The sequence below is a fragment of the Xyrauchen texanus genome, chromosome 21, assembly GCF_025860055.1.
Source record: "Xyrauchen texanus isolate HMW12.3.18 chromosome 21, RBS_HiC_50CHRs, whole genome shotgun sequence".
Lineage (NCBI taxonomy): Eukaryota > Metazoa > Chordata > Actinopteri > Cypriniformes > Catostomidae > Xyrauchen > Xyrauchen texanus.
The window spans coordinates 26194367-26209153 of record NC_068296.1 but is presented as its reverse complement, the minus strand read 5'-3'; the positions used below and the strand labels follow the sequence as shown (position 1 = coordinate 26209153).

General features: G+C 35.6%; 1 protein-coding gene across 1 annotated transcript in view; it reads left to right on the top strand.

The window, feature by feature from the left end:
- Positions 1 to 4658: 4658 nt before the first annotated feature.
- itpr2 (inositol 1,4,5-trisphosphate receptor, type 2) overlaps positions 4659 to 14787 on the top strand; it is a 99773-nt gene continuing 89644 nt past the window's right edge. The window contains exons 1-5 of the mRNA XM_052152014.1: positions 4659 to 5229; positions 10345 to 10415; positions 11780 to 11895; positions 12197 to 12283; positions 12929 to 13087. Coding sequence (XP_052007974.1) covers positions 5138 to 5229; positions 10345 to 10415; positions 11780 to 11895; positions 12197 to 12283; positions 12929 to 13087 — 525 coding nt within the window. The 5' untranslated portion in view covers positions 4659 to 5137. The remainder of the gene's footprint in view (positions 5230 to 10344; positions 10416 to 11779; positions 11896 to 12196; positions 12284 to 12928; positions 13088 to 14787) is intronic.

Here is a 14787-nt window from a genome sequence, read left to right as displayed (position 1 = left end):
TTTGGACAATATGAAACTACAATCCAGAAATAACACCATTCATGTGACCATGTGGCTTTATTGTGATTACATTAACCTTCATTAAACACTAGATGGCAGTGCAGGTGAGTTTATCATACGGTCAGCACCAGTACTCTCTCAAACATGGGATAATGGGTTTAGTGGAATTAGCGTCTAAGAAAACTATAACAGATCATTTGAATTACAAAACAAATAATGAGATATACTGTAGGTTTATAATTATATACATGTGATATATCTAAATTTTATAAATAAAAGAATAAGTTAAAAAAAAGAGGGAAAAAGTGACATTAGGCCATGATTTATCCTTGCTCAATAAATTATCCCAAAATAAAACAATTAACCTTAACTAGTAATAATTTATTACCATTAAAGGAATATTCAGTTTTGTTTATTAGTTAAAATCAAACAACAGAATTTGTATTTTAATGTTGATTACAAATAATAATAATAATAATAATAATAATTTCGCACCTCCTTTTCTTTAAAAAAGCCAAAATCTGGGTTATAGTGAGGCACTTACAATGGAAGTAAATGGGGCCAATCGGTAAACGCTTTCATAAGTACAGCGTTTTCAAGACATAAACAAAATGCTTGTTAACATGTGTAACGATTACCCTGTCTTGTTTCTCTGTTGCCCTTTTGTTTACCATTTGTTGTCACTTTTGCATTTCTTAGTTTTCACTTTAGTCCCTTATGTAACTCCATAGTCCTTGTTAGCGTTCGTGTTCACTGTTCATTGTTTACACCTGCCCCTGTTAATTTGCCTTTGGTTTCTGTTAATCACCTTGTTATCTTGTTTGAGTTCTGTTCTTTCATTGGCCACCTATCCCATGTTTGTGTATTTATACCCCGTGTCTTTGTTCAAGTCTTTATCGATCGTTGTTTGATGTTTGCGTCTCTCCCTTGTTTCCTGTTTGTCTCTACCGTGGCTACCTTATCTAGTTTATGTTTCTTTTCCCCATCGTGGGTTGTTCTTTTGTTCATTTAGTGTTTTAGTGATCAAATAAACTCAAACTGCGTTTGGATCCGCATCTCCTCGTCAGCCTCATTATTCAAACGTTACAACATGATTTTAAAATGATAAAATCGCTTGCTAACCTTTTCTGTGTAAAGTTATATCCAGTTTACAACTTCATTGCCATGAAGATGTACCCTTGGTTACAAATAACTAGAAGTTAATCCATCTAGAACAGTAGTCCACTACAAAAAAAAAAATGATTTAAATAACTTTACAGCTCAAATAGTACACCAGTTTTAACAGAGGAATTCATTTAAGTGCTTTTTTTTTTTAATTAAAAGCTTCACATTTCTGCATTTAAACCCTCCAATGATTTGCCCCATTCACTTCCATTGTAAGTGCCTCACTGTAAAAACATTTTTAAGAAAAGGAGGGAGGAATTGAAGTTAGTTTTTGTGATCAACTATATAATGCCACAAATACTGTCAGTTGAGCTTAACTTGTATTGAACCCGGGAATATTCCTTTAATCAGTCATGTCTGTTATTAGCCTATATGAGCACTCACAAATGAAGACTTTGCACATATCCGATAAGCTCACAGTGGGTAATGTTATTATGCAATGAGGGCCTATAGATCACTCAAAAGAATTGTTTGCTTAAGTTTGAAACTTTACCTGACCTTTAAAAGAGAAGCTTCTTTAGACACATATGTCTCATTTAAAATATTCAGAATTGTTTGAGCAACACTCAAAACTTTTGTTCTTTTTATTAAAATTATTTAAAATTAAAACAGAACAACATAGGCCTCTCATTAACAAAGAATTGGAGCAGCAGCAAGAACATATTTTTTTCATAATAAATAAATGTTTAAAAACATAAAATTTTCAAATACATCTCAAAAACGTTTCTTTTTAAGTTCAAACAGAACAAAACAGGCCTCTCAAGGCTGTAAACATGTCTTGAAAATTGGGTGGGGATCAAACCATTTTGGGGTGGAGGGTTACGGGTGTCCTCAGTCCTTTAAAATAGCAAATACTGTAATTGATAAATGTAATTTCTTTTAATCACTGATGTGTCTGTAAAATGACATGCCATCAGTTGGCTTGCAAAAAGAAAATACACAAAATGATTTACAGTTGTCCCTCTTTGTTTTCCCCCATAGAATCTTAAAACAATATTTTCTTAAAGAATCCTAATGATGCTCTTTTGCATACAAAAACAGTTCATATTGACCACTGCTGTCAAGGTCCAAAGAGGTAAAAAAAAAAAATCTATATTAAAATATCATAAAAGTAGTCCATAAAGCTTTTCTTTAGCCCCAGAAAGATGGAACATAGTGCACAAGTCATATAGATTACTGTTGTGACGTCTTTATACTGAAACTTTAATAACGATTTATGGTATTTGTCCTTTTTGAAGCTTGACAGCTCCTGCTTGCTATAAACTGTTGCTTAAATATCTATTTTTATGTCCCAAGAAAAAGTGACAGCATATGGTTTTTGAACAACATAAGGGTGAGTAAAAGTACATTTTCCATTTTTAGGTGAACTACTCTGTGACAAGGAGGAAGGTGGGGCCCCCGTGACTACGCACGCCCGGCCCCAATCGGGCTGATCAGCCGAGGAGAGGGATAAGTTCAGCGGAATGCGGCAGCTCTAGAGAGAGAGAGAGAGAGAGAGAGAGAGCGAGAGAGAGAGAGAGAGACATGCAGCTACCACACTGTAAACCCTAAGTTGTCATTACTGTAAAAATCAAGTTGTCTTAATAAAATACTTGAAATAATAAATAAATAATAAAAACAAATGACTTGAAATGTCAAGTTTTGGACTCATAACTCAAATATTTAATTTCATGGAACTTATTTTTCTTAAAAATCCATAGACTTAAGATTTGACTGCCAAAGGAGCAGTGGCGGCCATCCGCCGGGGGACGGAGTAGGCCTAGTTGCTGCTGGCCACCTGGACACAGAGGAACGCCCGCCATACGCAAGGGGAGGAAGGGCTCGCTGCCGGCTGCCTGGAGCAGTGGAGCCGCTCCAGGGGCGGAGGAACACGGAGGGGCATTCCATCTGCCAGGGGTCAGAGGACTGGCTCCAGTCTGCCCGGGGAGGAGCAGCTGTTGAACACCAGAGGGTGGAAGAGTGATGGAGGACCAGGTGATGGTGTGTCTGGGATCCAGCGAGCACATTTTTAGTTCTCTCTATCTCTCTCTCTCTCTCTAACTGTCTTGCCTTGCCCTTTCCCTCTCCTCTTTTTTGTTGTTGTTATGTTTTGTTTTTCCCTCCCCTCGTCTCCCTCCCAAGCACATAGAGGCTGAATTAATTAGAGACAAATTATTTTGAAAATCTTAATTGTAAAGTATTACCTAATTCTATTTGGACTAAAAAAATATATGACTATGTCCTTGTCACAACCTAAAAACTCAATGGAAGCCTAAAATCACAGGTCTAATGTTCTAGTTTTAATCTGAGGGTGAAAACGCTCTAGGCCTACTTTGTGTTTTCTAGATCATTTTCTTAGATAATGTGAATTTTCTAAAAGGTTCCTTCAAAAGCTTGCCAGATAACCACATTCAGTCAATTCGTTACAGTATGCACACATTCACTCATTGTCTTAAACCTGATATGTTGAAAACTGCCCCGTTAATGTTTTCACATTCAGAATTATTAATGACATCCGAATCACATACGAATGACATATTTTAAATGAAAAACGCAGAATTGTTTGCACCCTTGGAAATTACTTACTGTTTGTACTACATTTGAATCATAAAACAGTGGTCAAATATTGCATATTTAGTTAGATACTTAAATTTTACATGACACAAACACTTTTATCCTGAACTGCTTGCTTATGGGTGGCACTGGAGTCATAGTCCATGAGGTTCCCGCTTTGCTTTTTAAACTTGATTCCTAATCTCAAATTACATTGACAAGTGGTGATAGACTACTGTGCATGGTAAAAATTAAACTTTTTTTAAACCTTTATGTTATTCCTGCAACAACTTAATGACAATTATTCAGCTGCACATAATGGACTGCAGCAGAACAGCAACAAGTATATTCATTATGGTCCTAATAAAGTGCCAGACATGCTGCTGTAGACATAAACAAGTTGTTTCTGTCTGCAGAACTGCCGCTGACTGGATGTTTTTTGTTTTTGGCACCATTAGGAGTAAACTCTAGAGATGGTTGTGCATGGAAATCCCAGGAGATCAACAGTTTCAGAAATACTCAAACCAGCCCATCTGGCACCAACAATCATGCCACTGTCAAAATCACTGAGATCAAATTTTTTCCCATTCTGATGGTTGATGTGAACATTAACTGAAGCTCCTGACCCGTATCTGCTTTTATGATTTTATGCACACCACTGATGCCACACCATTGGCTGATTAGATAATCGCATGGACAAGTACATGTACAAGTGCTCCTAATAAAATTATCAGTGAGTGTGAATAAGTGTGAGTGTGGCCTAATGAATAATAATAATAATAATAATACAAAATATATAGTTTTAATGTACCTTAAAAATCATAGATGAAATAAATCAAATAAAACAGGCCTCTCATTCATTTGCAAAAACACATGGCGAAATAATAAATAAATAAAATAGGCCTATATATTTTTGTTTATTTAACAAAATGTTCGAAATGTACCTCGAAATGTCACCGGCTTATTATAGATTTGTTAAAGTAAAACATCGCCAATTAATTTAGGACTGGCAATAATGCATGCAATATTTTTCCAAAATCAGAATATTATTTAGAGAAAATAAACGTGGCAGGGTATGTGTCTCACTTGTTGAGTTGCATACCACAGCACTAAAGACAGGCGGCATCACTTCCTTGATTTCACGGGATAGGAGAGCGAGTCTCCACCCACCCAAGTGGCATATTGGTGAGAAAAAAGCCTCGTTTGTCTCACAGGAAGAAGTCGAGTAAACTTGAAGAAAAGCGACAGTTGGAGCAATTACTGTTGAAAACTTACGAGCTCGGAATATCTCTCCTCTGGATGGTTGGATTAAAATGTGTCACTGTCAAAGTGCAGAAAGTGTGCGCGCATTCAAACTAGTGGATTCATAGAGACGTCTGGACACATTGCGGTGGATCGGAGGGCTTGAAGTATCATAACAAAAACTGTAACATTTGCAGGCATGTCGGAGCACAGGTCCAGTTTCCTTCACATTGGGGATATAGTGTCTCTTTATGCGGAGGGAACTGTCAATGGATTTATCAGCACTTTAGGGTACGTTGCCAACCAAACAATCTTAAAGTTGAGTAAACATTAGAGGTTTACTCTTCATTCAGTTATATGTGTGTGATCTTGTTGTCTGAAATGCAGCACAATACTAGAAGTACAGTACAATATTAAAGAAATGTAATCCTCCAAATGGCAGATGTAGTGTGGAGAGTGGAACTAGGAAGTGATTTGAGTACAGCAGGCCAGAGGTGTAGTGTGACAGCATTGCCTCAAAAGCATGCAAATCATTGGACAGGAATGCAAAGTTGGCTTTAAGTTTACAAACCACAGTACAGTTACTTCAACTACGCAGGCCTTTTTGAATTTGAAGTGTTGATGAATGGTGTTTGAGTCCAGAACATGTTATCACCTAATAATGTCTGATTTTTACTTGACAAGTTACTAAATTTTGGTATGCTGGCTTGGGATATTGTATCATGCGTGTAACACTGTCACACAAGATCTTCTGGTGATCTTAATGGTGGTTTGTCTAGAAGTCTGTTGCATAGTACTATATATCTGCATGTAGTCTTTAGGTAACTGTAAATCTGCTTGTGTACACCAATTTAAAATGTTTAAAAAGTTGTTTCTTCTGAGAATGCACTCTGTAAAAGTTTTTAATATGTTAATGAATTAATTATTAGGGCTGGTAATTGACCAGATTTGATATTGATTCATAAGGGTATGTTTCAGATAGAATGTCCCTTTTTCTTTTAATATGAAATAAATATTCTTCCAGTTAATGATGTTAATTTTTATAGGGGACATTCTAACTATGTACATTACAAAAATATAAATTTTACGAATTATACGATTATTATTTACGAATCGTCGTTTTGTACATTTTTTGCTTTTTAAAAACCACGTATTTTATCAATGAATATTGTATTACATATATTTTGTTACATGTTTATGGTTAAATGCTTAATTTATACTATGTTCAAGTGTTTATATTGATTTTTAGCACATGCTTTTTGTTTAATGCACATTTTTATATTACTTACAAGTATTCACATTGATTTGTACATCAGATGCCAGCAGTTCTGTAAATGAGCTCATATTAAGTGGATAGTTCACCCATAAATTAATATTCTCTCATCATTTACTCACCCATACGCCATCCTGGATGTGTATGACATTCTCTCTTCACAAATTAGAAGAAATTCTCTGCTCTTTTGGTCCATGCAATGCAAGTGAATGGGTGCCACAATTTCTAAGCTCCAAAAAGCAAATGAAGGCAGCATAAATTTAATCTATATGACTCCAGTGGTTAAATCCATGTCTTCAGAAGAGTTTTGTTAGGTGTGGGTGAGAAACAGATCAATATTTTTGTCAATTTGTACTATAAATTCTCCCTACTCAGTTAGTCTCCACTTTAACTTTCATTTTCATATTCTTCTTCTTGTGTTTTGATGACTTACATTCTTCATGCATTTACCCCCTACTGGAAGAATTTCTACAAAAATGTACTTAAATCTTGATCTGTTTCTCACCCATACCTATAATATCACTTCTGAAGATACGGATTTGACCACTGGAGACTTATGTATTACCTTTATAATGTTTAACATTAACATTATTCAGTCACAAATAGACAAATCTCATCTTTGGACACATTATACAGGCAATTAAAACTAAGCTTTTTCTCTCAAAACGCTGTAAACGGATGCTGAACAACTTTGTCAATATACTACTGGTGTGAAATCTGAACAATTACCAGCCAGTGGCTAATCAAATAAATTTTTAGTCGCATAGAGATTTGGTTGCACATGCCAGTGATTTCCTTGCGTTGTAGAGAGTTGCGCATTTATGAAAAGATTAGTCTTGGGATTTAAGGATCGATATCAAGATTCACTTCTGCATTGTTGTGCAATGACTCATCAAGCAATCAAGGTGCTGGAAATGTGTGCAAAACAAATGCTTTTCCATATGCTCTATAGCATTTAAAAAACTGTGGTCACAAGAAGTGGCACACAAGTTTCATATTTAAAGTGATTTTGTGGCATTGCTAAAGATCAATTGCAACTACAGTCGGTTCTCATGCAATGCATGCCATGACCAAACTATTTAGTTGCTCTGGAGTTTCTGGCCTCATTACCTTGAGCTTTATGATTCTAAGATAAGCATGTTTGGAGCACCAGAGAGAGCTGACAGATTGCATGCTTCAGTGTTCGAGTGCACTCTTGGGGTTCCAGTTCATCTAGACTTGTTATGTCTTCACACTTGTTTGTCCAGTACAAATGTTCCATGATCTGGATAGACAAAGCCTTTCTTCTGATCCTGAACAAGGCAGATTTTGATTTTTTTCCCCAGCCTTTAAAAATGCAATAAAAGTTAATTGAACATACATTAGAATGGCATTGTCTTTTTGGGTACTATAAGGACATGTTTCGGTGGGGTATCAATGTAAATCTGTACTGCAAAAGCTACGGTAGATATGACATATTCATAATCTGTTGCATACAAAATGCAAATGGCATCTAATTTCAGATAGAACTTGATCTGGGCAATTTCTTACTCCTTTACCTCATGTCATCAAGTAATTGAGCTATAATTAGCTTGTTTGAACGCTGCAGAACAGGCATGCATTTGGTTCATGTTTAACCTAGTGTACTTCGTTATGTCTTTTGAAGATTGCTAGAGGTCAAAGAGTTTAAAGAGTGTTTTTGGAGAGTGCTGAGAGCGAGAAGCACTTTGTTACTCATTTATGAGCATGTGAAACCAGTCAATAAGTCCTTGTCCTGTTTTTCCACTCCCCTTTCCATAATACATTCCATTAATATACTTAATGTCTGTGTTGTACCTGTACGAATACACAGGAAGATAAGGACGTTTGCTAGCATTATAGCAATAAAACAATTTGTCACTATGAAAATACCCATTTGCAGCACTTGCTTTTAATCGTTTAGTGGCTCTATTTGTGTTGGCTACATAGATCACTTTGATTTTCTGTTCTGGGAGCAGCATAAACTTGGCAATCAGAGGGCAACTTACTGTTACTTGACGTTCTAGACCTGCAAATAAGGTCTTTGCTACTTAATGGCTTCAAAGTTAATTTGATTAAGTTGAATGAACTTCATTCACACACTGTGGACGTTCTAGCAATAAATTAAATGTTCAATCCTCAGAGCTTAGTAGCCTTCTCATGTTTTATAAGCAGACTTAAACTTTTTGGTATTGATCATATTGATTTAAATTGTGATGTCCCTTACCATTCGGTGTACTGGCAGTATACTCAGTTTGATTCCACTCCATTCATCCCCTTTACTGCTTTGTATCTTCTGGCATTGTGTTTGTGTGTGTGTCCATTGTAACTTAATACAATTACATCAGTGGATGATTTGCTCTGAGTTTGATGAAAAATAAATAGTGGTTAGGTTTCTCTCATGCATAAATAAAAGCAATGTTATTTTACACACAACATGTATGTGACCTTGTTCCTCAAGTCAGTTTAACACAGTGGTTAACTGTGTTAACTTCCACGTATTGCTAAAAAGTATTTTTTTACTGACAACTGTTTTCACAAGATAACCAAGCTGAGACAAGTGCTATCCTTAATAAAACCATGGGCAGTTATTGATAAGTAGGAGCCTATTTTTACTTGAACCATTATAGTTGGGGAAGCCTGGGTGTAAGTGCGTTTATCAGGCCTCTTAAGACAACAGTAGCTTCCGTCTTTATCTGAAGTTTGGTCTTTTTTGTTTAAGGAGCACTTAAGTAAAATTGCCCTCAAATCTCTGGTAGTTAGTACACTGAAAACCCTAATAAGTTGACTGTACTCTTAATTGATTGAATAAACTTGCTCCCTCAACTGAATTGAATAATGGCGTCTCCAAAACTTGACTGGATGATTATATACAATGAACTTAAATATTTAAGGTAACTAGAAGCAAGTAGACTTAATTCAGATTTACTATTTAAATGTTGTTTCTACTTAATAATTTTAATTGAATGGACTAACATTTAGGTCATACAATAATACAGTTTACAGATTATAACTGATTCTTGGTAAATCATTAAAAAAAACAAATTTCTCTACAGAAATGTGTTGACACCTGTACTTCAGTTGCACATGCACAAGGAGAACTGAGATTGTGTTAACAGAGTGCAACTTGACCAAAGGGGACACAGATCACCCTAATGGTGACATCACACCAACCAACTTTTTTAAACAAAACTGCATATATAATACCACTAAAAAGCTAAAATTCTAAATAACTATTTAGATACTTCAATATTTTCCCTTTGACCAAAGAAGCATAATTAAATACTCCATAGTTTGAGATATTAACACTTAAAATCTTAAGTCTATGAATTTTTAAGACAAATTAGCTCAATAGATAGAGCTAATTCTCTATCAATCCACTAGTTTGAGGCCAAAACTTGACATTTAAAGTAATGTTTAATTAAGAAAACTAGATTTTTTCCAGTAATGCCTACATAAGGGTTTACAGTGTGTAGGAAACATTTTGCCCTTGCCACCTCACTCTAATGACAGTTTCTGGATAGGGCTAAAGTGTGTAATTAAATTAGACTGGTTTTGGATTGGCCGTAGAGTGGGCAAACATGGTTTGCATTCAAAAATGAGTTGAATAGATTGTTGATTTAGGATTATAAGCATTTTTAGTCAAGCCCTTTTGTGAGAAAGAAGAACGTTATTTGCTTTGATATATCCTGATGAGCCTGGTTTGTCTTTTATTCTTGTGCCTTGAAAAGGTTTTTTCATAATACAACATGAATTGAAGTGTTACGGCTATTATATAAATATCAGTTGACATTGTTTTTCATTCTTTTATATGATCAAGTGTATTTCATCTGTACCCTACTGTGTAGCTTAGTTTAGCCTGTTCAATTCACTGGGTGTCTAACAAGCTTGCACCCTAATAATTTCACTAATATGCAAAGAAAGATTTGTGAAGATGTCTTTTAGAGAAGTCAGCATCCACACTGGGGCTTCAGTTATGAATGCCAGTAATGATGATGGACTTAGACCAGGTTTACCCTAGTGAAAGCTCTGATACTTAAGATTTTATTCAAATTTTGTTTGTGAACTCTGGTTTGGTGCATTCATTTTCAGTTGTATCTGTGCAAATGGAAATAACTGTGGCATTTTGCATGCAGGTTGGTAGATGACAGGTGTGTGGTGCAACCTGAGGCGGGAGATCTCACAAACCCGCCGAAAAAATTCAGAGGTGAGTCTAGCCAAAAAATTGAATCACTAAAAAGGCTTTTTTGGACTATTATCAGTTAATAGACTGTTGTTATGGAGATTAATAAATATGTAGCATTTCCTGTGTTTGTGTTTCTTTACACCTGCTCGGCTACAGATTAATTATTTGTCGCACAAGCTTTAACAGCCTCCTACACACTCATTCTTTGCTGTTCTCCAAGGCCAAACAGTCTGTCAGGCCCCACATCCTTCGTTTTTATAGTGAGATCACAACAGGGTGGCTTTCTGTTGTCTAATGACTAGAAATGTACACAAAGTCTTTGTAAACACTGTTCTCTCTGAAGTGTACTGTACATTTGACCGTTGAGGGCTTTACAAAAAATCAGAAATAGCACCAGCAGTAACCACCAATGATATATTTTGAAGAACAGATTATTTTCCAAGATTTTAAAATAAATCTCCGGGATCAAGACAAGTTAAGCTCTATCAACAGAATCTGTGACATGCTGTCAGTAACCATAGATAATAATTTCGACTCATCCCTTGGTAAAGAAATTTTTTTTTGTTAGGAATTCTAAATAAATACAATAAAATCTTAATATTTATCCCAGTGCAATGCCTTGACACTTAACCTTCCATTGTAAGTGCAGTATTGTAAAAAAAAACTTGCTTGATTTTTACAAACTGAGGGACATGTTGAAATCATTTGTATAATTTTGCTTTTGCATGAAAACTGTTTAAAGTGTATTAATTCACATAATAAGGACAGAGTATACTCAAGGGTATACTTTATGCAGGGATTCATTAAATATTAAGGTCAATTAAACCAGAGTACTTCATTCTAAGTGAGAGATCTCCTTAAGTTTAACGTGTTTTACCTTTCTTGACTCCAGTATATGTTATGGCTGATTTCTCAAAAGACGAGTCTGGATCTGAAAATCAAATACTTTCAAACAGGAAAAGCCACATTTTAGTGATGCCATAAAAGATGTTCCCTATCGCTGTATGTTAGCAAATAAACTTTGAATCTTTTGGATTTGCTTGGTTGTCACCTCGACAAAAAGGATATTTAAAGAAGTGTATTTGAGTTTGTCTTCTCAGAAGTACTTTGTTTGCTCAGTGACCTCGAGGAAAAATAAACAGCTATTTGATTTGCTAATAAATTAAATGACAGTCAGTGCTATCTTTTTATTTGACTCAAAAGAGACAACCCATCAATTAAAATGATGCAGTTGCTTGGATTTAGTAGCTACACTGAGACCAACTTAAACATTTTCCTTATTTATTGGGTCTTTGTAAAAGCAAAGGAGTTGTTAAGCCAATCATTCTGTATTTATCAGGAGAGCTTCTGCAGCTAATAGAAATGTCATATTTTGTGTTCTTCAGATTGCTTCTTCAAAGTGTGTCCCATGAATAGGTACTCTGCACAGAGACAATTCTGGAAGGCAAAACAGGGGAAACATGGGAATAACACACAGGGAGATCTGTTTAAGAAATTACAGGTACCCTTGCGAAACTGCATGCAGATAGTGAATATGCATCTTAAAGGGATAGTTCACCTAAAAATGTAATTCTGTCATCATTTACTCACCCTCATCTTGTCTCAAAACGATTAAAATTTTCTTCCATTGAACACAAAAAGAGATGTTTGGCAGAAGGTGAGGGACTGACAACATCAGTCACCAATCACTTTCATTTTTGGAAGGACTATTCATTGTTGCATTCTTAAAGATTTTTATGCTATACAATATTACTTCTTTATATTGTATTGGTAACGTACTGTCCTCTTTACTACATGTGCAGCATGCAGCAGAACTGGAGCAAAAGCAAAATGACACTGAAAACAAGAAGTTGCTGGGAGAAGTTGTTAAATACAGTCAAGTTATACAGGTACTGTCAAACTTCTTATCAGCAAAAGTTTTTTTTTTTTTTACTTTTGGCTGGACATCTAGAACGTTCTGTTTGTTTTTAAACTGTTACCAAGGCTGTGGTGTGCTGCTCAAGGGCCAAAGAGGCCTCTGCCAGCTCGTGTTGATGTATGGCTCCAGCATTGATATGAAGATAACACTGTTGGACTAGTCCCTTCAACCAGGGTTTTTCTAAGAGCTTCCTCAAAAGCAGTGGTTTTAAACAAGCCAACTTGTTTGACCCAAAGTGCCTTTTACTCTTGCCGTATGTTGAATCTTGGCATTAGCAAAAAAATAACTAGATTTTTTAAAATGTTGTGGTGAAAGTAGTATCAAATAGCCATGTGTTTGACTATCTACACAAAGTCTTACTTTGTCCAGTGGTTCTGTTCTTGCTACTAAGCGTCTCAGACAAAACTCTCAAATATTTTTCAAAGATTTGATGCCATATACCTTGCAAAGTTTGGCAAACTCAGGGACTTGTTCCTCCTTGGAAACACTTATAGATTTCTATTAAAACATTTATTTTAAGTCCCTCAACAAAACTGGCTATACGTCATGGTTTTCTTAATTGTGTGTCCATATCAATCTAGAAGGTATTTTTTAACACATTTTCCCTATATTTCAGCTTCTACACATAAAGAGTAATAAGTACATGACAGTGAATAAGCGTCTACCTGCCCTGCTTGAGAAGAACGCCATGCGTGTGTCTCTGGACCCCTCAGGAAACGAGGGCTCCTGGTTCTACATCCAGCCTTTCTGGAAGCTTCGCAGTGAAGGCGACAATGTAGGCATCACTCCATTAACACAAAAAAATATCACTATATTTAGGTTCTGCCTTTATCAGTGTTTTATGGACATACCCTTTTTTTGTAGTAGCAAGTCACATCTCATATTATCTTTTATCGGGTTAACTCATCTGGTGTTTCCTTTTTGTTTTCATCTCAGCAACCAAAATTTGAAGGTATATAACCTGTTTGGAGCTAGTAGTGTGTTTGTGTGTGTGTGTGTGTGGTGTGTGTGTGTGAGTGTGTGTGAGTGTGTGTGAGTGTGTGTGTGTGTGTGTGTGTGTGTGTGTGTGTGTGTGTGTGTGTGTGTGTGTGTGTGTGTGTGTGTGTGTGTGTGTGTGTGTGTTAATTCACTGAGAGAAGTATGCAGCATGCAAAGGTGCATGCAGCCTGCAACTCTTAACTGCCTGCTACAGGAACCACATTCACATGTAGTTGTTACTCAGAACTTTTTCAGATTTTTGCCATCCAAACCTGAGATAGTAATCAAATATGATTCAAACAGCCTGTGGGTGGCTTGGATCAGTGATTTATTTGCCTATTCACATTAATGGGTTGAGGTCTGTTTGTCACTATTGTTTTCCCATTGATTTTACGTTGTGTACAAAGAGAGACCTTATATAAACACAATCCACTCACATGTTCTTTACACATTATGATTTGACAGTTTCATCTTATCTCTAGTATAGACTGATCTGCTCTTTTAAACCAAATGTTATAGTCATAAAAAAAAAGTTTATACAGGATCCAAAATTCACTTTTTGCCCCACCTACCAATACTGGGTGAACTGGGAACATTTATTAGCCATTTATATTTATTTTCGGTGTTGTGCAATATTCAGTCCCCTTACGTAGTTGTTCGCAATGCCTGATCAGGACTGTCTCAATTCCTCACAAAAATATAGTAGGCTATTTACATATGTATTTAATGTATAATACAAAATTTAACATTTTGACATAATTACATGTACTTGCGCTGAATATGTTAACTTATTAGGATAATTGATAATCATGTTAACCATAGGGAATTCATGATGGAATTTTAGCTTAGCAGGCTAATCGGTTAGCATGCTAACTAAGAATACTAGTAGAAAAGTTTAATTTGACCTTTTGTTGCTTTGGTTTTTATCATGTTTTATAGCTTACACAACATTAATTGATATATTTTCATGTTATTTGTTTTCAGGATTTACTGCAAAGCTCCAGAAATAATGCCTAAATAAACCCCTTTCAGCAAATTAAATTGTTTCGGGGTCCTAAGTGGGAAAGGATTTATTGGAGGACTGAATATTGCATTACATTGCCCATTAAACAATTCTTTCTGAAGTATTCTTATTCTCCTATGAAAATGCCATTGTTTGCTTCTTGCATATATGTGACAAACAGCGCAGGTCATTGTATTACTCGCAGCGTCATGAATTAGATTAAACAGTCTTGGTCAAATTTTAAAAAGCTTCCATCATCCACTGCTTGTACATTTTCCATTGAGGGGAAAAAAGTTGTTAGAAGACAAACGATTTGTGACAGATGCTTTCTTTAGTAGATTTAGTTGTGTACACTGGCAAGAAAATGTATGTGAACCCTTTGGAATTACCCAGCATATATGTTGTATAAATAGTCTTAAAATCTGGTTTGATCTTCATCTAAGTTACAATAATGAAATAAACGCAATCTGTTTTAGCTAATAACACATAAATTA